The sequence below is a fragment of the Chiloscyllium punctatum genome, chromosome 12, assembly GCF_047496795.1.
Source record: "Chiloscyllium punctatum isolate Juve2018m chromosome 12, sChiPun1.3, whole genome shotgun sequence".
Lineage (NCBI taxonomy): Eukaryota > Metazoa > Chordata > Chondrichthyes > Orectolobiformes > Hemiscylliidae > Chiloscyllium > Chiloscyllium punctatum.
In genome coordinates, this window is record NC_092750.1 from 51,979,917 (window position 1) to 51,998,484 (window position 18,568).

At 60.9% G+C, this 18,568-nt stretch overlaps 2 protein-coding genes across 2 annotated transcripts in view; both read left to right on the forward strand.

The window, feature by feature from the left end:
* ppp4r2b (protein phosphatase 4, regulatory subunit 2b) overlaps nt 1-18,568 on the forward strand; it is a 94,081-nt gene that overhangs the window by 22,174 nt on the left and 53,339 nt on the right. The window lies entirely within an intron of this gene.
* Nucleotides 952-16,758, forward strand: LOC140483516 (properdin-like). Its single transcript, XM_072581685.1, has 8 exons — nt 952-976; nt 11,839-12,009; nt 13,066-13,263; nt 13,844-13,961; nt 14,050-14,150; nt 14,519-14,707; nt 15,231-15,345; nt 16,171-16,758. Exons 1-8 carry the CDS (start codon nt 952-954, stop codon nt 16,367-16,369), a joined length of 1,116 nt encoding a protein of 371 aa, XP_072437786.1. The 3' UTR covers nt 16,370-16,758.

An 18,568-nucleotide genomic window follows, 5' to 3' on the forward strand; every position in this document is an offset into this window, starting at 1 on the left:
TTTTAGGGGAGTAGGGGAGCTGGGCCCCTGTGTTTTTAGGGGAGTAGGGCCCCTGTGTTTTTAGGGGAGTAGGGGAGCTGGGCCCCTGTGTTTTTAGGGGAGTAGGGGAGCTGGGCCCCCTGTGTTTTTAGGGGAGTAGGGGAGCTGGGCCCCTGTGTTTTTAGGGGAGTAGGGCCCCTGTGTTTTTAGGGGAGTGGGGGAGCTGGGCCCTGTGTTTTTAGGGGAGTAGGGGAGTTGGGACCCTGTGTTTTTAGGGGAGTAGGGGAGCTGGGCCCCTGTGTTTTTAGGGGAGTAGGGGAGCTGGGCCCCTGTGTTTTTAGGGGAGTAGGGGAGCTGGGCCCCTGTGTTTTTAGGGGAGCTGGGCCCCTGTGTTTTTAGGGGAGTAGGGGAGCTGGGCCCCCTGTGTTTTTAGGGGAGTGGGGGAGCTGGGCCCCTGTGTTTTTAGGGGAGTAGGGGAGCTGGGCCCCTGTGTTTTTAGGGGAGTAGGGGAGCTGGGCCCCTGTGTTTTTAGGGGAGTAGGGGAGTTGGGCCCCTGTGTTTTTAGGGAGTTGGGGAGCTGGGCCCTGTGTTTTTAGGGGAGCTGGGCCCTGTGTTTTTAGGGGAGTAGGGGAGCTGGGCCCCTGTGTTTTTAGGGGAGTAGGGGAGCTGGGCCCCTGTGTTTTTAGGGGAGTAGGGGAGCTGGGCCCTGTGTTTTTAGGGGAGTAGGGGAGCTGGGCCCCTGTGTTTTTAGGGGAGTAGGGGAGCTGGGCCCCTGTGTTTTTAGGGGAGTAGGGGAGCTGGGCCCCTGTGTTTTTAGGGGAATAGGGGAGCTGGGCCCCTGTGTTTTTAGGGGAGTAGGGGAGCTGGGCCCCTGTGTTTTTAGGGGAGTAGGGGAGCTGGGCCCCTGTGTTTTTAGGGGAGCTGGGCCCCTGTGTTTTTAGGGGAGTAGGGGAGCTGGGCCCCTGTGTTTTTATGGGAGTAGGGGAGCTGGGCCCGTGTGTTTTTCGGGGAGTAGGGGAGCTGGGCCCCTGTGTTTTTAGGGGAGTAGGGGAGCTGCGCCCTGTGTTTTTAGGGGAGTAGGGGAGCTGGGCCCCTGTGTTTTTAGGGGAGCTGGGCCCCTGTGTTTTTAGGGGAGTAGGGGAGCTGGGCCCCTGTGTTTTTAGGGGAGTAGGGGAGCTGGGCCCCTGTGTTTTTAGGGGAGTAGGGGAGCTGGGCCCCTGTGTTTTTAGGGGAATAGGGGAGCTGGGCCCCTGTGTTTTTAGGGGAGTAGGGGAGCTGGGCCCCTGTGTTTTTAGGGGAGTAGGGGAGCTGGGCCCCTGTGTTTTTCGGGGAGTAGGGGAGCTGGGCCCCTGTGTTTTTAGGGGAGTAGGGGAGCTGCGCCCTGTGTTTTTAGGGGAGTAGGGGAGCTGGGCCCCTGTGTTTTTAGGGGAGCTGGGCCCCTGTGTTTTTAGGGGAGTAGGGGAGCTGGGCCCCTGTGTTTTTAGGGGAGTAGGGGAGCTGGGCCCCTGTGTTTTTAGGGGAGTAGGGGAGCTGGGCCCCTGTGTTTTTAGGGGAGTAGGGGAGCTGGGCCCTGTGTTTGTGGGGGAGCTGGACCCCTGTGATTTTAGGGGAGTAGGGGAGCTGGGCCCCTGTGTTTTTAGGGGAGTAGGGGAGCTGGGCCCCTGTGTTTTTAGGGGAGTAGGGGAGCTGGGTCCCTGTGTTTTTTAGGGGAGTTGGGGAGCTGGGCCCCTGTGTTTTTAGGGGAGTAGGGGAGCTGGGCCCCTGTGTTTTTAGGGGAGTAGGGGAGCTGGGCCCTGTGTTTTTAGGGGAGTAGGGGAGCTGGGCCCTGTGTTTTTAGGGGAGTAGGGGAGCTGGGCCCCTGTGTTTTTAGGGGAGTAGGGGAGCTGGGCCCTGTGTTTTTAGGGGAGTAGGGGAGCTGGGCCCCTGTGTTTTTAGGGGAGTAGGGGAGCTGGGCCCCTGTGTTTTTAGGGGAGTAGGGGAGCTGGGCCCCTGTGTTTTTAGGGGAGTAGGGGAGCTGGGCCCCTGTGTTTTTAGGGGAGTAGGGGAGCTGGGCCCCTGTGTTTTTAGGGGAGTAGGGGAGCTGGGCCCTGTGTTTTTAGGGGAGTAGGGGAGCTGGGCCCCTGTGTTTTTAGGGGAGTAGGGGAGCTGGGCCCCTGTGTTTTTAGGGGAGTAGGGGAGCTGGGCCCCTGTGTTTTTAGGGGAGTCGGGGAGCTGGGCCCTGTGTTTTTAGGGGAGTAGGGGAGCTGGGCCCCTGTGTTTTTAGGGGAGTAGGGGAGCTGGGCCCCTGTGTTTTTAGGGGAGTAGGGGAGCTGGGCCCCTGTGTTTTTAGGGGAGTAGGGGAGCTGGGCCCTGTGTTTTTAGGGGAGTTGGGCCCCTGTGTTTTTAGGGGAGTAGGGGAGCTGGGCCCCTGTGTTTTTAGGGGAGTAGGGGAGCTGGGCCCCTGTGTTTTTAGGGGAGTTGGGCCCCTGTGTTTTTAGGGGAGTAGGGGAGCTGGGCCCCTGTGTTTTTAGGGGAGTAGGGGAGCTGGGCCCCTGTGTTTTTAGGGGAGTAGGGGAGCTGGGCCCCTGTGTTTTTAGGGGAGTAGGGGAGTTGGGCCCTGTGTTTTTAGGGGAGTAGGGGAGCTGGGCCCCTGTGTTTTTAGGGGAGTAGGGGAGCTGGGCCCCTGTGTTTTTCGGGGAGTAGGGGAGCTGGGCCCTGTGTTTTTAGGGGAGTAGGGGAGCTGGGCCCCTGTGTTTTTAGGGGAGTAGGGGAGCTGGGCCCCTGTGTTTTTAGGGGAGTAGGGGAGCTGGGCCCCTGTGTTTTTAGGGGAGTAGGGGAGCTGGGCCCCTGTGTTTTTAGGGGAGTTGGGCCCCTGTGTTTTTAGGGGAGTAGGGGAGCTGGGCCCCTGTGTTTTTAGGGGAGTAGGGGAGTTGGGCCCCTGTGTTTTTAGGGGAGCTGGGCCCCTGTGTTTTTTGGGGAGTAGGGGAGCTGGGCCCCTGTGTTTTTAGGGGAGTAGGGGAGCTGGGCCCCTGTGTTTTTAGGGGAGTAGGGGAGCTGGGCCCCTGTGTTTTTAGGGGAGTAGGGGAGCTGGGCCCCTGTGTTTTTAGGGGAGTAGGGGAGCTGGGCCCCTGTGTTTTTAGGGGAGTAGGGGAGCTGGGCCCTGTGTTTTTAGGGGAGTAGGGGAGCTGGGCCCCTGTGTTTTTAGGGGAGTAGGGGAGCTGGGCCCCTGTGTTTTTAGGGGAGTAGGGGAGCTGGGCCCCTGTGTTTTTAGGGGAGTAGGGGAGCTGGGCCCCTGTGTTTTTAGGGGAGTCGGGGAGCTGGGCCCCTGTGTTTTTAGGGGAGTAGGGGAGCTGGGCCCCTGTGTTTTTAGGGGAGTAGGGGAGCTGGGCCCCTGTGTTTTTAGGGGAGTAGGGGAGCTGGGCCCCTGTGTTTTTAGGGGAGTAGGGGAGCTGGGCCCCTGTGTTTTTAGGGGAGTAGGGGAGCTGGGCCCCTGTGTTTTTAGGGGAGTTGGGGAGCTGGGACCCTGTGTTTTTAGGGGAGTAGGGGAGCTGGGCCCCTGTGTTTTTAGGGGAGTCGGGGAGCTGGGCCCTGTGTTTTTAGGGGAGTAGGGGAGCTGGGCCCCTGTGTTTTTAGGGGAGTAGAGGAGCTGGGCCCCTGTGTTTTTAGGGGAGTAGGGGAGCTGGGCCCCTGTGTTTTTAGGGGAGTAGGGGGGCTGGGCCCCTGTGTTTTTAGGGGAGTAGGGGAGCTGGGTCCCTGTGTTTTTAGGGGAGTAGGGGAGCTGGGCCCCTGTGTTTTTAGGGGAGTGGGGGAGCTGGGCCCCTGTGTTTTTAGGGGAGTAGGGGAGCTGGGCCCCTGTGTTTTTAGGGGAGTAGGGGAGCTGGGCCCTTGTGTTTTTAGGGGAGTAGGGGAGCTGGGCCCCTGTGTTTTTAGGGGAGTAGGGGAGCTGGGCCCCTGTGTTTTTAGGGGAGTAGGGGAGCTGGGCCCCTGTGTTTTTAGGGGAGTAGGGGAGCTGGGCCCCTGTGTTTTTAGGGGAGTAGGGGAGCTGGGCCCCTGTGTTTTTAGGGGAGTAGGGGAGCTGGGCCCCTGTGTTTTTAGGGGAGCTGGGCCCCTGTGTTTTTAGGGGAGTAGGGGAGCTGGGCCCCTGTGTTTTTAGGGGAGTAGGGGAGCTGGGCCCCTGTGTTTTTAGGGGAGTAGGGGAGCTGGGCCCCTGTGTTTTTAGGGGAGTAGGGGAGCTGGGCCCCTGTGTTTTTAGGGGAGTAGAGGAGCTGGGCCCCTGTGTTTTTAGGGGAGTTGGGCCCCTGTGTTTTTAGGGGAGTAGGGGAGCTGGGTCCCTGTGTTTTTAGGGGAGTAGGGGAGCTGGGCCCCTGTGTTTTTAGGGGAGTAGGGGAGCTGGGCCCCTGTGTTTTTAGGGGAGTAGGGGAGCTGGGCCCCTGTGTTTTTAGGGGAGTAGAGGAGCTGGGCCCCTGTGTTTTTAGGGGAGTAGGGGAGCTGGGCCCCTGTGTTTTTAGGGGAGTAGGGGAGCTGGGCCCCTGTGTTTTTAGGGGAGTAGGGGAGCTGGGCCCCTGTGTTTTTAGGGGAGTAGGGGAGCTGGGCCCCTGTGTTTTTAGGGGAGTAGCGGAGCTGGGCCCCTGTGTTTTTAGGGGAGTAGGGGAGCTGGGCCCCTGTGTTTTTAGGGGAGTAGGGGAGCTGGGCCCCTGTGTTTTTAGGGGAGTAGGGGAGCTGAGCCCTGTGTTTTTAGGGGAGTAGGGGAGCTGGGCCCCTGTGTTTTTAGGGGAGTAGGGGAGCTGGGCCCCTGTGTTTTTAGGGGAGTAGGGGAGCTGGGCCCCTGTGTTTTTAGGGGAGTAGGGGAGCTGGGCCCCTGTGTTTTTAGGGGAGTAGGGGAGCTGGGCCCCTGTGTTTTTAGGGGAGTAGGGGAGCTGGGCCCCTGTGTTTTTAGGGGAGTTGGGCCCCTGTGTTTTTAGGGGAGTAGGGGAGCTGGGCCCCTGTGTTTTTAGGGGAGTAGGGGAGCTGGGCCCCTGTGTTTTTAGGGGAGTAGGGGAGCTGGGCCCCCTGTGTTTTTAGGGGAGTAGGGGAGCTGGGCCCTGTGTTTTTCGGGGAGTAGGGGAGCTGGGCCCCTGTGTTTTTAGGGGAGTAGGGGAGCTGGGCCCTGTGTTTTTAGGGGAGTAGGGGAGCTGGGCCCCTCTGTTTTGAGGGGAGTAGGGGAGCTGGGCCCCTGTGTTTTTCGGGGAGTAGGGGAGCTGGGCCCCTGTGTTTTTAGGGGAGCTGGGCCCTGTGTTTTTAGGGGGAGTAGGGGAGCTGGGCCCCTGTGTTTTTAGGGGAGTAGGGGAGCTGGGCCCCTGTGTTTTTAGGGGGAGTAGGGGAGCTGGGACCCTGTGTTTTTAGGGGAGTAGGGGAGCTGGGCCCCTGTGTTTTTAGGGGAGTAGGGGAGCTGGGCCCCTGTGTTTTTAGGGGAGTAGGGGAGCTGGGCCCCTGTGTTTTTAGGGGAGTAGGGGAGCTGGGCCCCTGTGTTTTTCGGGGAGTAGGGGAGCTGGGCCCCTGTGTTTTTAGGGGAGTAGGGGAGCTGGGCCCCTGTGTTTTTAGGGGAGTAGGGGAGCTGGGCCCCTGTGTTTTTAGGGGAGTAGGGGAGCTGGGCCCCTGTGTTTTTAGGGGGGGCTGGGCCCCTGTGTTTTTAGGGGGAGTAGGGGAGCTGGGCCCTGTGATTTTCGGGGAGTAGGGGAGCTGGGCCCTGTGTTTTTAGGGGAGTAGGGGAGCTGGGCCCCTGTGTTTTTAGGGGAGTAGGGGAGCTGGGCCCCTGTGTTTTTAGGGGAGTAGGGGAGCTGGGCCCCTGTGTTTTTAGGGGAGTAGGGGAGCTGGGCCCCTGTGTTTTTAGGGGAGTAGGGGAGCTGGGCCCCTGTGTTTTTAGGGGAGTAGGGGAGCTGGTCCCCTGTGTTTTTAGGGGAGTAGGGGAGCTGGGCCCTGTGTTTTTAGGGGAGTAGGGGAGCTGGGCCCCTGTGTTTTTAGGGGAGTAGGGGAGCTGGGCCCCTGTGTTTTTAGGGGAGTAGGGGAGCTGGGCCCCTGTGTTTTTAGGGGAGTAGGGGAGTTGGGCCCCTGTGTTTTTAGGGAGTAGGGGAGCTGGGCCCCTGTGTTTTTAGGGGAGTAGGGGAGCTGGGCCCCTGTGTTTTTAGGGGAGTAGGGGCCCCTGTGTTTTTAGGGGAGTAGGGGAGCTGGGCCCCTGTGTTTTTAGGGGAGTAGGGGAGCTGGGCCCCTGTGTTTTTAGGGGAGTAGGGGAGCTGGGCCCCTGTGTTTTTAGGGGAGCTGGTCCCCTGTGTTTTTAGGGGAGTAGGGGAGCTGGGCCCTGTGTTTTTAGGGGAGTAGGGGAGCTGGGCCCCTGTGTTTTTAGGGGAGTAGGGGAGCTGGGCCCCTGTGTTTTTAGGGGAGTAGGGGAGCTGGGCCCCTGTGTTTTTAGGGGAGTAGGGGAGCTGGGCCCCTGTGTTTTTAGGGGAGTAGGGGAGCTGGGCCCCTGTGTTTTTAGGGGAGTCGGGGAGCTGGGCCCCTGTGTTTTTAGGGGAGTAGGGGAGCTGGGCCCCTGTGTTTTTAGGGGAGTAGGGGAGCTGGGCCCCTGTGTTTTTAGGGGAGTAGGGGAGCTGGGCCCCTGTGTTTTTCGGGGAGTAGGGGAGCTGGGCCCCTGTGTTTTTAGCCCCTGTGTTTTTAGGGGAGTAGGGGAGCTGGGCCCCTGTGTTTTTAGGGGAGTAGGGCCCCTGTGTTTTTAGGGGAGTAGGGGAGCTGGGCCCCTGTGTTTTTAGGGGAGTAGGGGAGCTGGGCCCCTGTGTTTTTAGGGGAGTAGGGGAGCTGGGCCCCTGTGTTTTTAGGGGAGTAGGGGAGCTGGGCCCCTGTGTTTTTAGGGGAGTAGGGGAGCTGGGCCCCTGTGTTTTTAGGGGAGTAGGGGAGCTGAGCCCCTGTGTTTTTAGGGAGTAGGGGAGCTGGGCCCCTGTGTTTTTAGGGGAGTAGGGGAGCTGGGCCCTGTGTTTTTAGGGAGTGGGGGAGCTGGGCCCTGTGTTTTTAGGGGAGTAGGGGAGCTGGGCCCCTGTGTTTTTAGGGGAGTAGGGGAGCTGGGCCCCTGTGTTTTTAGGGGAGCTGGGCCCCTGTGTTTTTAGGGAGTAGGGGAGCTGGGCCCCTGTGTTTTTAGGGGAGTAGGGGAGCTGGGCCCCTGTGTTTTTAGGGGAGTAGGGGAGCTGGGCCCCTGTGTTTTTAGGGGAGTAGGGGAGCTGGGCCCTGTGTTTTTAGGGGAGTAGGGGAGCTGGGCCCCTGTGTTTTTAGGGGAGTAGGGGAGCTGGGCCCCTGTGTTTTTAGGGGAGTAGGGGAGCTGGGCCCTGTGTTTTTAGGGGAGTAGGGGAGCTGGGCCCCTGTGTTTTTAGGGGAGTAGGGGAGCTGGGCCCCTGTGTTTTTAGGGGAGTAGGGGAGCTGGGCCCTGTGTTTTTAGGGGAGTAGGGGAGCTGGGCCCCTGTGTTTTTAGGGGAGTTGGGCCCCTGTGTTTTTAGGGGAGTAGGGGAGCTGGGCCCCTGTGTTTTTAGGGGAGTAGGGGAGCTGGGCCCCTGTGTCTTTAGGGGAGTAGGGGAGCTGGGGCCCCTGTGTTTTTAGGGGAGCTGGGCCCTGTGTTTTTAGGGGAGTAGGGGAGTTGGGCCCCTGTGTTTTTAGGGGAGTAGGGGAGCTGGGCCCCTGTGTTTTTAGGGGAGTAGGGGAGTTGGGCCCCTGTGTTTTTCGGGGAGTAGGGGAGCTGGGCCCCTGTGTTTTTAGGGGAGCTGGGCCCCTGTGTTTTTAGGGGAGCTGGGCCCCTGTGTTTTTAGGGGAGTAGGGGAGCTGGGCCCTGTGTTTTTAGGGGAGTAGGGGAGTTGGGCCCCTGTGTTTTTAGGGGAGTAGGGGAGCTGGGCCCCTGTGTTTTTAGGGGAGTAGGGGAGCTGGGCCCCTGTGTTTTTAGGGGAGTAGGGGAGCTGGGCCCCTGTGTTTTTAGGGGAGTAGGGGAGCTGGGCCCCTGTGTTTTTAGGGAGTAGGGGAGCTGGGCCCCTGTGTTTTTAGGGGAGCTGGGCCCCTGTGTTTTTAGGGGAGTAGGGGAGCTGGGCCCTGTGTTTTTAGGGGAGTAGGGGAGCTGGGCCCCTGTGTTTTTAGGGGAGTAGGGGAGCTGGGCCCTGTGTTTTTAGGGGAGTAGGGGAGCTGGGCCCCTGTGTTTTTAGGGGAGTAGGGGAGTAGGGCCCCTGTGTTTTTAGGGGAGCTGGGCCCCTGTGTTTTTAGGGGAGTAGGGGAGTTGGGCCCCTGTGTTTTTAGGGGAGTAGGGGAGCTGGGCCCCTGTGTTTTTAGGGGAGTGGGGAGCTGGGCCCCTGTGTTTTTAGGGGAGTAGGGGAGCTGGGCCCCTGTGTTTTTAGGGGAGTAGGGGAGCTGGGCCCTGTGTTTTTAGGGGAGCTGGGCCCCTGTGTTTTTAGGGGAGCTGGGCCTGTGTTTTTAGGGGAGTTGGGCCCCTGTGTTTTTAGGGGAGTAGGGGAGCTGGGCCCCTGTGTTTTTAGGGGAGTAGGGGAGCTGGGCCCCTGTGTTTTTAGGGAGTAGGGGAGTTGGGCCCCTGTGTTTTTAGGGGAGTAGGGGAGCTGGGCCCCTGTGTTTTTAGGGAGTAGGGGAGCTGGGCCCCTGTGTTTTTCGGGGAGTAGGGGAGCTGGGCCCTGTGTTTTTAGGGGAGTAGGGGAGCTGGGCCCCTGTGTTTTTCGGGGAGTAGGGGAGCTGGGGCCCCTGTGTTTTTAGGGGAGTAGGGGAGCTGGGCCCCTGTGTTTTTAGGGGAGTAGGGGAGCTGGGCCCCTGTGTTTTTAGGGGAGTAGGGAGCTGGGCCCCTGTGTTTTTAGGGGAGTAGGGGAGCTGGGCCCCTGTGTTTTTAGGGGAGTAGGGAGCTGGGCCCCTGTGTTTTTAGGGGAGTAGGGGAGCTGGGCCCCTGTGTTTTTAGGGGAGTAGGGGAGCTGGGCCCCCTGTGTTTTTAGGGGAGTAGGGGAGCTGGGCCCTGTGTTTTTAGGGGAGTAGGGGAGTGGGCCCCTGTGTTTTTAGGGGAGTAGGGAGCTGGGCCCCCTGTGTTTTTAGGGGAGTAGGGGAGCTGGGCCCCTGTGTTTTTAGGGGAGTAGGGGGAGCTGGGCCCCTGTGTTTTTAGGGGAGTAGGGGAGCTGGGCCCCTGTGTTTTTAGGGGAGTAGGGGAGCTGGGCCCCTGTGTTTTTAGGGGAGTAGGGGAGCTGGGCCCTGTGTTTTTAGGGGAGTAGGGGAGTCGGGGCCCCTGTGTTTTAGGGGAGTAGGGGAGCTGGGCCCCTGTGTTTTTAGGGAGTAGGGAGTTGGGCCCCTGTGTTTTAGGGGAGTAGGGAGCTGGGCCCCTGTGTTTTTAGGGGAGTAGGGGAGCTGGGCCCCTGTGTTTTTAGGGGAGTAGGGGAGCTGGGCCCTGTGTTTTTAGGGGAGTAGGGGAGCTGGGCCCTGTGTTTTTAGGGGAGTAGGGGAGCTGGGCCCCTGTGTTTTTAGGGGAGTAGGGGAGCTGGGCCCCTGTGTTTTTAGGGGAGCTGGGCCCTGTGTTTTTCGGGGAGTAGGGGAGCTGGGCCCCTGTGTTTTTCGGGGAGTAGGGGAGTTGGGCCCCTGTGTTTTTAGGGGAGTAGGGGAGCTGGGCCCCTGTGTTTTTAGGGGAGTAGGGGAGCTGGGCCCTGTGTTTTTAGGGGAGTAGGGGAGCTGGGCCCCTGTGTTTTTAGGGGAGTAGGGGAGCTGGGGCCCCTGTGTTTTTAGGGGAGTAGGGGAGCTGGGCCCCTGTGTTTTTAGGGGAGCTGGGCCCCTGTGTTTTTAGGGGGAGTAGGGGAGTTGGGCCCCTGTGTTTTTAGGGGAGTAGGGGAGCTGGGCCCCTGTGTTTTTAGGGGAGTAGGGGAGCTGGGCCCCTGTGTTTTTAGGGGAGTAGGGGGCTGGGCCCCTGTGTTTTTTAGGGGAGTAGGGGAGCTGGGCCCCTGTGTTTTTAGGGGAGTAGGGGAGTGGGCCCCTGTGTTTTTAGGGGAGTAGGGGAGTCTGGGCCCCTGTGTTTTTAGGGGAGTAGGGGAGCTTGGGCCCCTGTGTTTTTAGGGGAGTAGGGGAGTGGGCCCCTGTGTTTTTAGGGAGTAGGTGGAGCTGGGCCCCCTGTGTTTTTTAGGGGAGTAGGGGAGCTGGGCCCCTGTGTTTTTAGGGGAGTAGGGGAGCTGGGCCCCTGTGTTTTTAGGGGAGTAGGGAGCTGGGTCCCTGTGTTTTTAGGGGAGTAGGGGAGCTGGGCCCCTGTGTTTTAGGGGAGTCGGGGGGCTGGGCCCCTGTGTTTTTAGGGGAGTAGGGGGGAGTAGGGGAGCTGGGCCCCTGTGTTTTTAGGGGAGTAGGGGAGCTGGGCCCCTGTGTTTTTAGGGGAGTAGGGGAGCTGGGCCCCTGTGTTTTTAGGGGAGTAGGGGAGCTGGGCCCCTGTGTTTTTAGGGGAGTAGGGGAGCTGGGCCCCTGTGTTTTTAGGGAGTAGGGGAGTTGGGCCCCTGTGTTTTTAGGGGAGTAGGGGAGCTGGGCCCCTGTGTTTTTAGGGGAGTAGGGGAGCTGGGCCCCTGTGTTTTTAGGGGAGTCGGGGGGCTGGGCCCCTGTGTTTTTAGGGGAGTAGGGGAGCTGGGCCCCTGTGTTTTTAGGGGAGTAGGGGAGCTGGGCCCCTGTGTTTTTAGGGGAGTAGGGGAGCTGGGCCCCTGTGTTTTTAGGGGAGTAGGGCCCCTGTGTTTTTAGGGGAGTAGGGGAGCTGGGCCCCTGTGTTTTTAGGGGAGTAGGGGAGTTGAGCCCCTGTGTTTTTAGGGAGTAGGGGAGCTGGGCCCCTGTGTTTTTAGGGGAGTAGGGAGTTGAGCCCCTGTGTTTTTAGGGGAGTAGGGGAGCTGGGCCCTGTGTTTTTAGGGGAGTAGGGGAGTTGAGCCCCTGTGTTTTTAGGGGAGTAGGGGAGCTGGGCCCCTGTGTTTTTAGGGGAGTAGGGGAGCTGGGCCCCTGTGTTTTTAGGGGAGTAGGGGAGCTGGGCCCCTGTGTTTTTAGGGGAGTTGGGCCCCTGTGTTTTTAGGGGAGTAGGGGAGCTGGGCCCCTGTGTTTTTAGGGGAGTAGGGGAGCTGGGCCCCTGTGTTTTTAGGGGAGTAGGGGAGCTGGGCCCCTGTGTTTTTAGGGGAGTAGGGGAGCTGGGCCCCTGTGTTTTTAGGGAGTAGGGGAGCTGGGCCCCTGTGTTTTTAGGGGAGTAGGGGAGCTGGGCCCCTGTGTTTTTAGGGGAGTAGGGGAGCTGGGTCCCTGTGTTTTTAGGGGAGTAGGGGAGCTGGGCCCCTGTGTTTTTAGGGGAGTAGGGGAGCTGGGCCCCTGTGTTTTTAGGGGAGTAGGGGAGCTGGGCCCCTGTGTTTTTAGGGGAGTAGGGGAGCTGGGCCCCTGTGTTTTTAGGGGAGTAGGGGAGTTGGGCCCCTGTGTTTTTAGGGGAGTAGGGGAGCTGGGCCCCTGTGTTTTTAGGGGAGTAGGGGAGCTGGGCCCCTGTGTTTTTCGGGGAGTAGGGGAGCTGGGCCCCTGTGTTTTTAGGGGAGTAGGGGAGCTGGGCCCCTGTGTTTTTAGGGGAGTAGGGGAGCTGGGCCCCTGTGTTTTTAGGGGAGTAGGGGAGCTGGGCCCCTGTGTTTTTAGGGGAGTAGGGGAGCTGGGCCCCTGTGTTTTTAGGGGAGTAGGGGAGCTGGGCCCCTGTGTTTTTAGGGGAGTAGGGGAGCTGGGCCCCTGTGTTTTTAGGGGAGTAGGGGAGCTGGGCCCCTGTGTTTTTAGGGGAGTAGGGGAGCTGGGCCCCTGTGTTTTTAGGGGAGCTGGGCCCCTGTGTTTCTCGGGGAGTGACTCTGTCCTCTGTTCCAGTTCCCGGTGGTTGGAGTGCTTGGTCTCCATGGGGTCGGTGCTCCGTGACGTGTGCGATTGGGAATAAGGAGAGATTCCGATCATGCACCGAGCCCCCTCCGGCCTGTGGGGGCACCTGTCCTGGATCCAATCGACAAATCCAGTCGTGTGTCCTCCAAGACATTTGTCCCAGTGAGTGTGACCCCCCTCGCTCTCCCTCTCACCCCCCTCGCTCTCCCCCCTCCCCCTCCCCCTCCCCACCCTCGCTCTCTCCCCTCACCTCCCCCCCTCGCTCTCCCTCTCACCCCCCTCGCTCTCTCCCCTCACCTCCCCCCCTCGCTCTCCCTCTCACCCCCCTCGCTCTCTCCCCTCACCTCCCCCCCTCGCTCTCCCTCTCACCTCCCCCCCCTCGCTCTCTCCCCTCCCCCTCCCCACCCCACCCTCGCTCTCTCCCCTCCCCCTCCCCTCCCCACCCTCGCTCTCTCCCCTCACCTCCCCCCCTCGCTCTCCCTCTCACCCCCCTCGCTCTCTCCCCTCCCCCTCCCCACCCTCGCTCTCTCCCCTCACCTCCCCCCCTCGCTCTCCCTCTCACCCCCCTCGCTCTCCCCCCCTCCCCCTCCCCACCCCACCCTCGCTCTCTCCCCTCCCCCTCCCCTCCCCACCCTCGCTCTCTCCCCTCACCTCCCCCCCTCGCTCTCCCTCTCACCCCCCTCGCTCTCCCCCCTCCCCCTCCCCACCCTCGCTCTCTCCCCTCACCTCCCCCCCTCGCTCTCCCTCTCACCCCCTCGCTCTCCCCCCTCCCCCTCCCCACCCCACCCCACCCTCGCTCTCTCCCCTCCCCCACCCCACCCCACCCTCGCTCTCTCCCCTCCCCCACCCCACCCCACCCCACCCTCGCTCTCTCCCCTCACCTCCCCTTCCCCACCTCGCTCTCTCCCCCCACTCCTCCCTTGCTCTCCTTCGCTCTTCCTCTCCCTCACCCCCCTCTGTGTCCCTGTCCCCTCACTCACTCATTCTCCCCCTTTATTTCCTCTGTCTCTCTCCATTCTACCACCTTCCCCCCCCCCTCCCTCTCTTCCCCCCCCCCCTCCCTCTCTTCCCCCCCCCTCCCTTCCCCGTCTCTCTCTCTCTCTCTCTCCTCTCTCTCTCTCTCTCTCTCTCTCTCTCCTCCCGCCCTTCCCTTCCCCTCCCCTCTCCCTTCCCCCACCCCGGGCTGGAGTCACTCTGAGCTGCGGTTCTCTGTTCCAGCTCACGGATCCTGGTCAGTCTGGGCCAGTTGGGGTTCATGTTCCAGTTCCTGTCGGGAGGAAGGGAGCAGTCACACTCCCCGGCAAAGACGCAACCGGACCTGCAACAACCCGACCCCTTCCTTTGATCCCCCGGGAGATCCGTGCCCCGGGGCAGACGTGGACATTGGCCTGTGTGACTTCTTACCCTTCTGCCCCGGTGAGTGGTTCTCGTCCTAGGGCCAGCTTTTGATCCACACGTCCCAGCCCCACCAGGTATCTCACACGCAGCAGGCTGGGAGACTAGGCCTCAGGCCTCAGGCCTCACACATGGAGGAGCAAGACCAGGCCTCAGGCCTCTGGCCTCACGCACAGCAGGCTGGGAGACCAGGCCTCACACACAGTGGGGTAGGAGACGAGGCCCCAGGCCTCTCTCACGGGGGCAGGGAGACCAGGCCCCAGGCCTCACACATTGAGGAGGGAGACGAGGCCTCACACGCAGCAGGAAGGGAGACCAGACCTCAGGCCTCACACACACATGGGGCAGGGAAACCAAGCCTCAGACCTCACACGCAGTGGGATAGGAGACGAGGCCCCAGGCCTCTCACACATGGGGCAGGGAGACCAGGCCCCAGGCCTCAGGCCTCACATGAAGGATTGGGGGTGGGAGGGGGGGTGATGGGAAATGGTTTTTCTGAGTGAAGTAGTGTTTTGAATGTTGCTCAGTCTCCCTGTCCCTCCCTCCCTCTCTCCACCCCCTGTCTCCCTCCCTCCCTCTCTTTCCCCCTCCCTCCCTCCAGTTGCCGGGAATTGGGGTTCCTGGGCCGAGAGCGCTCCGTGTTCCGTGTCATGTGGGATCGGGACGTTCACCAAAGCCGGGCCTGTGACTCTTCCCCACCAAGTACGGTGGCCCCGACTGTAGCGGTATCCGATCCCGCAATGTTCTCTGCAACACCGGCCTCCCCTGTCCAGGTGAGAATTCCGGCAAGTTGCCGCCCCTGCCCAGAGACACGGCCTGTTCCACATGGGCCTGGCAGCTCTCCAGCCTCAATCCGCGGTCAGCACAGAGACGGGGGACGTGGGACGTGGTCTGCGTTGCTGGAGAGCGTATTGGGTGTGATTCAGGCCACAGGCCTCTCACACAATGAGGCAGGTAGACCAGGCCTCAGGCCTCCCCACACAGGGGGCAGGGAGACCAGGCCTCAGGCCTCCCACACAGGGAGCATGGAGACCAGGCCTCAGGCCTCCCACACAGGAGCATGGAGACCAGGCCTCAGGCCTCCCCACACAGGGAGCATGGAGACCAGGCCTCAGGCCTCCCACACAGGGAGCATGGAGACCAGGCCTCCCACACAGGGGTGCATGGAGACCAGGCCCCAGGCCTCCCACACAGGAGGCAGGTGAGAGTCGCATCGGCAGAGCGACGCCATTTTGCTGGGATCCCCTGATCTCCCTGGACCTCTCTCTCTGCGCAGTGGACGGCGTGTGGACTAACTGGGGCCAGTGGTCCTTGTGCGCCCGGACCGGCTGGAACATCACGTGCACGCAGTTTGTGGGCCAGCAACGACGGACACGGCACTGCCGAGGCAGGAGTCACGGGGGTGAGCCCTGTCAGGGCTCCATCATCGAGGTCCGGACCTGCTACGACAGTGATAACTGCTGGTGTAAGTGTGACTGGAACTCTGCCTCAGGCTGCACGGCCTGGAACAGGCTCACGGGAGGGCCCGGGACGCACTGCGCTGTGGCTGTAACAGGCAGGCGGGAGGGGGGGGGCTGTGTGTGTCTGTAACAGGCAGACGGGAGGGGGGGCTGTGTGTGTCTGTAACAGGCAGGCGGGAGGGGGGGCTGTGTGTGTCTGTAACAGGCAGGCGGGAGGGGGGGCTGTGTGTGTCTGTAACAGGCAGGCGGGAGGGGGGGGGGCTGTGTGTGTCTGTAACAGGCAGACGGAAGGCTGTGAGGGAAGGCTGTGCGCGTCTGTAACAGGCAGACAGGAAGGCTGTGTGTGTATCTGTAACAGGCAGACGGGAAGCTGTGCAGAGGGGGATTGCGTGTGTGTGTAACAGGCAGAGGAGAGGCTGTGCGTGGCTGCTCTGAGGTGGGGGGGTGGGGGGTGGGAGTAGGGTAGGGACGCAGGGTCCGAGACGGCGGGATCATTAATCTCCGGCAATGTCTTCTCTTGATCAACAGACGGCAAAGGGGTATGGAGCGATTGGAGCGACTGGGGCCTGTGTCACCCTCCCTGCGGCGAGGGCAGCAGTCGGAGCCGGAGCCGAGTCTGTGAACCGGTCTACCCTAAATACCCGTGAGCCTGATGTGCGCGACCTCTGGGCTGTCCTTCGTCTGGTTAGGAAACTGCCTCACGGTGCAAGGAGAACAGGCCTCAGGCCTCACAGAGGAGCTGGGAAACCAGGCCTCTCACGCAGTCAGGGAGAGCAGACCTCAGGTCTCTCAGGGGAGCAGGGAGAGTAGGCCTCAGGCCTGTCACACAGGGTCAGGAGAGCAGGCCTCAGACCTCATACGGTGCAGGGAGACCGGGCCTCAGGCCTCACACACACACAGAGAGGTCAGGGAGCGCAGGCCTCAGGCTTCACGGGGGCTGCATTAAGCTCTGGGTAATTGAAGCTGTTTTGTTGTGTGTGTGTGTGTGGGAATAGAGCAGGGTTCGGTTCAGTAGGAGACAGTGCATCCACTGCTGTTGGTTTTCCTTGCAGAGGGTTAAGGGGCATTCTGAAACAAGTGAACGTCTCTTTCTCGGGTTACCCGATAATCGAGTGCGATGAGCTGGAGGGGGAGCACGAGACTCTGCAGGAGTATCGGCCCTGTCAACATGTTCCACCGTGTGACTGAGGTATGGGACATGCGTGCACACACAGACACACCCCCCACACACACACACACACACACACAGATTCTCAGTGGGGTATGGGCTCCCCGTCCCCCCCCCTCTCCCTCTCTCTGGGGTAAGGGCTCCCCTTTCTCTCTCTCTGGGATACGAACGCACTCTTAGGGTACGAGCTCGCTCTCTCTCTCTCTCTCTCTCTCTGGGGTACAGGCTCCCCCTCCCTCTGGGCTCCGGGTGGTTCCGAGCTGTCCTGGTTTGTTCTGATTGACCATGCTGTATTTTCAGTGAACCCCCTGAGAGAGATGCCTGCTCTTCACCGTCTCTGATACCGATCCAGTGCTGCTCTTCAATCGGCAACCGATCGCCACAGAATCCACGCGTCTGCTCGAATGATCTGCCTGAGACCATGTCTTTCTCTCTCTCTGTCTTCCTCTCCATGCCAGTGCTTCTGTCTCACTCTCTATCCCTCTTTCTCTCTCCCTGATCATCCCCTTTCTCCCCCGTCTGTCTCTCTCTCTCTCTCTCTCTCTCTCTCTCTAGACTAGCGCTTCTGTCTCTCTCTCCCTTTCTCAACACAGTGCTTCTGTCTCTGTCTCTCTCTCTCTCTCCCTGTCACTCACCTCTCTGTCTCTCTCTCTCTCTCCCTGTCACTCACCTCTCTGTCTCTCTAGACTAGCGCTTCTGTCTCTCTCTCCCTGTCTCAACACAGTGCTTCTGTCTCTCTCTCTCCCCCTCTCCTTACACCAGTGCTTCTGTCCTCCCTCGCTCTCTCTCCGTGTCTCTCCCTGTGTCACTCACCCCTCTCTTCCCCCTCCCTCTCTTGGATGATTAGCTACTGCTGGTACCTACAGTTTAAAAAAAAATCAAACCCTCCTTCCTGTCTCTTGTTGGAGAGAGTCTGTCCGCGCTCTGTGGGACCCATTCGTCTGTGTGTAGCGGTGTTGGAACACCCGCCCTCACGTCAACCTCTTAAAGGTTCCATAACACACCCCCAGAGGGTGCGTCTGACCCGTCTGGTTCCACGGTTCCACTGTTCCCCCCCCCCCCCCCCCCCCCTTCCCCAGTACGCTGCCTCCCACATCAGGACCCATCCGCAAGAACACCAAAACGGGAACACCAATTCGCAACAGGAAATGACAGGCTCCCTCTCTCTGTGTCTGTCTCCCTCTCCCCCGGGGGTGTGTAGGGGGGGGCGGGGAGAGAAGAGGTGTAATTGAACATTTAGCTTTGATTTTAAAAGAAATCAAAATTTGGTATAAGTCTCGATAAGTTGAACGAGAGCATGGGGAGGAGAGAGAGAGAGAGAGACAGAAAAGGGGGAGAGCAGAGAGACTGAGGGAGACAGGACCAGACAGCGTGAAATGTCAAGAGACTTGGAGGGAGGGAGAGAGGGAGAGAGGGGCAGGAAGGAGGGAGAGAGGGAGGTGCGTGACTCACAGAGTAACAGCCAGACCTTGACGTTGGATACAGTGGTGTTTATTGCGAAAGGGAACAGCTGAGTTTAAAGACAAGAATCTGGGGGGGGGGGATCTGTACAAGGAATCGGTGTTTGCTGCAGCTGGAATACGGCTCCCTCACCCCCACCATCGCTCCCGGAGCTTCAGGAGGGAGCGATGATGTTCAGGAACTGGCTCAGGGTCTGGGAGGTGTAGAGGGAGCTTTACTCTGTCTCTAACCCCCTGTCCCTGGGAGTGGGAGGACAGTGTAGAGGGAGCTTTACTCTGTATCTAACCCCCCCCCCCCCCCCGTCCCTGGGGAGTGGGGGGAACGGTGTAGAGGGAGCCTTACTGCATGGGACACTGAGTTTGGTGAAGGGGCTAGCCTGTCCGTTGGGGCTGAGCGGCCCCGGCTGCGAAGGTGGATGTTGTGAGGAGCTGGACGTTGAGTGCAGTTGGGTGTCGGAGGGAGGTTACGGAGTGGGTGTGGGTTGCAGCCCCTCGGCCCCCTCACCCCCCTCGAGGCTGAGCCCGGCCCCCTCGCCCCCCTCGTCCCCCTCGAGGCTGAGCTCGGCGATCTGTTGCAGCGAGCTCTCCGGGAGATTGCCTGGTGGTGGTAGTGTCCCTCCATCGTGACAGGCGACGATGGCCTGTCGGATACAGGAGACCCACTGCTGCTTGTTGAAGGCATCATCGGCCTGGAAGGTGTGGGACTGACCCCGGGTCCTCTCCCGGAAACTCACACGGAAAACGTTCCTCGCTGTGGGGAGGGGAGAGGGTCAGACACAGGGTCAGAGAGAGAGAGAGAGAGAGACACCCCCACCCCCATCGGACAAGCCACTGTAACACCACGGCACTCCCCCTCCCACACTCAACCACCACCCCCCTCTCTCCCTCCCTCCCTCCCTCTCTGTTCCTCTCCCCCCTCTCCTCTCCCTTCTCCCTTCCCTCTCCCCCTTCTCTCCCCTCTCTCTCGCCTCCCTCTCCTCTCCCCTCCCTCTCCCTTCCCCCCTCCCTCCCCTCCCTCTCCGTTCCTCTCCCTTCTCTCCTCCCTTCCCCCTACCTCTCCCCTCCCTCTCCGTTCCCCTCCCCTTCTCTCCTCCCTTCCCCCTACCTCTCCTCCTACACTCCTCTCTCTCCTCCCCTCCCTCCCTCTCCCCTCCCTCTCTCCTCCCTTCCCCCTACCTCTCCCTCCTACCACTCCTCTTTCCCCTCTCCCCTCCCTCTCCCTTCCCCCCTCCCCCCCT